Source organism: Lipotes vexillifer, unplaced genomic scaffold (genome assembly GCF_000442215.2).
Source record: "Lipotes vexillifer unplaced genomic scaffold, Lipotes_vexillifer_v1.1 scaffold809, whole genome shotgun sequence".
Taxonomy (NCBI): Eukaryota; Metazoa; Chordata; class Mammalia; order Artiodactyla; family Lipotidae; genus Lipotes; species Lipotes vexillifer.
Window position 1 is genome coordinate 922,098 of NW_006788521.1, and position 2,413 is coordinate 924,510.

The window sequence follows — 2,413 nt, forward strand, 5'->3', positions numbered from 1 at the left end:
GAAGAGCGGGAAGCGCGCGCCTGCCACCGTGGGCACCGCCTTCATCGGCTGGTCGAGCAACGGGCCGGGTGCGATGCAGCCCTGTGCCGAGGACAGCGTGTCCTCCCACATCGCCCCCGCCTGCTGGGGGAAGCCCGGCGTGGTGGGGGTGGACGGCGGGGACTGCTTAAAGTACATGGAGGTGCTGGGCAGCACCTCGTCCTCCGGGCCCGAGGGGGGCGGAATGGATGGCTGCTGCTGGTGGTGGTGGTGGTGGTGGTCATGGTGGTGATGGTGGTAGCCGTGCGCGCGGCCCTCCTCCATCTTGATCAAAGGCCGGGGCCCCGACGGCTGCATTTGGTACAGGCAGGAGGGCTTGAGTTCGTAGTTGCTCGAGTAGCCCTCCATGAAGGTACTGAAGCTGGGCAGGGACGTGGTAGCCGTGGCTGTGATCTCGGTGCTGCCGAGGTCCATGGTCAGCTTGGAGTAATCAGGATTCATGATCTCTGTGGTGTATTCCGAGCCATATGTCTGTGCTGCATAACTGGAACCTGGCGGTGAAGGGCTATACTGGGCTTGCACGCAGGGCATATCTGCAAGGGAGAGGAAAAAGGTCTCTCAGAAGCAAGTCGGCACTCTTGCTAGCTAACAGGTAGCAATGGACTTGCCACTCTCCAATATGGGAAATAGAGAGGAAGTGACATTCTTTTCACCTTCTAGTATCATAGACTTAGAGTCTGTCCTTCCTTCCTTCCTCCCTCCCTCCCTTCCTTCTTTCCTTCCTTCCTCCCTTCCTTCCTTCCTTCCTTCTTCCCCTGGGAAGAAAGTTGAATCCCTGACAAACTGCCAAAGGGGACACAGGTTACCAAAACCCAGCCTCCTGAGGACTTCTGTGCCCACCTTCCGTCCCTTGCCCTGTCCTCCACTATGTCTGTGAATTTTGATGTCTTCCCTCATAAGCCCAGTCGTGTTTTTAAAAGTGGTTTTGAGCCCTAGAGATTAAATGAAGTGACCTCGGCCACAAATTGGGAGGACAAGAAGAAATCCAGTGAATGCCGTGTTGGTTTCTTTTGGGTGAAAGAGACCACTGGTTCCCCAAGTCACACGCTTTGATTTGTAAACCTATGAGTTAGTAAAAAAAAAAAAAAAAAAAAAAGGTGTCCTACATGGGACTTACTGGCCCAGTGACATTCTAACGTTTTATCAGTGCCAATTGAGGCTACCCACACACATTGTGGTTGCTTTCTCCCACCCTCTCCCTACTCCTCCAAGAAGGGCTAGCAGCCTGCTTAAACTGGACCCCTGTTGATGATTTCAGCCAGCTAGGTGGTGAGATAGGAACGTAGGTCCAGGAAATGGACTCGGGGGAGTTTGTACCATCTGCAAAGAAAAAGATCAGCAGCTGCAACAGAACACCCACCAAACCTGCTCTCTGCCATATATGCTATATGTGTGTGTGTGTGTGTGTGTGTGTGTGTGTATTTCCCCCCCATTCTAAGAAATAAAATATATCAGTGGCTGCTTTATAACAGTAGTTTACAGTTGTCATAATAGGTTAGTTATCTACATATTTTCTTATGACAGAAGAATTAGCACCCCTAGAAAAGAAAGCAGCTTCTTAATAGGTCTAGTTTCTCTCAGCCCCCAAAGCAATGATATCTGTAGTGCTTACTATTGTTCAGAGGTTGAACTGGATGAGAAAGCCCTAAGAAATATTGGATCTAGTGGATAATTTATCTAATTATTTCCCTTTCTTTATGGCTAAATATAAATAGTAAACTGGGCAGTTTCTGGTGGTTGATTTTTCTGAGCCAAAGGCAAACCACGTGCTTAACGTGTCTTTGGAGTCTATGGTGTAAAAGGTGTGACTAATAGAAAAGTGAATACTTCACATCTCCTTTGACATCTTTCTCTTACCCACATTTCCAAATCTGATTGAGTCATACATGTATGGGATGAAATCTTGACTTGTAGAAAGGTGTGGAGGTCCTGGTGGAAGAAGCAGTGATGAGGAGAGGCCAGTTCAAGCCTTTATTTTCCGAGCGCCCTACAAACACTCATTAGTTTGAAGTTAAAAGAGCACTTAGCCTGCTGTCCAGTTGTTGGGGTGAAATGAAAGGCTAGTCATTTAAAAGAAAGAACACTGCCTGATGTTTCACTTGTTCTCCTCCCTTGAATTTCTCCATGAGTCTTTTCCATCATTCTTCTCTGCCAATCCCTACCTATTGCTCTTCTTTGTGTCTTGCTGAGGTTTCCAGATAGAAGATGAGCTTGCTGGGACTGAGTTCTATTTATCTGCATCTCTTTGGCCAGGCACCTGGTATCCCTTTACCAAATGCATAAAGAGGTATTACAAGCCAAACCTGCAATCCTTTCTTTTGCCCAAATCAAATTTACTCCTTGGTTTTCAGCTCAAATGCTTTCTCTCTTTCCC

The 2,413-nt window shown here is 48.0% G+C and overlaps 1 protein-coding gene across 2 annotated transcripts in view; it reads right to left on the reverse strand.

Annotated features, from left to right (window-relative positions):
• NR4A3 (nuclear receptor subfamily 4 group A member 3) overlaps positions 1-2,413 on the reverse strand; it is a 33,907-nt gene that overhangs the window by 30,902 nt on the left and 592 nt on the right. The window contains exons 1-2 of one of the 2 annotated variants that reach the window (XM_007461645.1): positions 1,897-1,927; positions 1-572 (exon numbers count right to left, since the gene is read on the reverse strand). In XM_007461645.1, the coding sequence (XP_007461707.1) occupies positions 1-572; positions 1,897-1,927 (603 nt within the window). Of the gene's footprint in view, positions 573-1,896; positions 1,928-2,413 lie in introns of those variants that run through there. The other variant, XM_007461646.1, reaches the window with a different exon arrangement.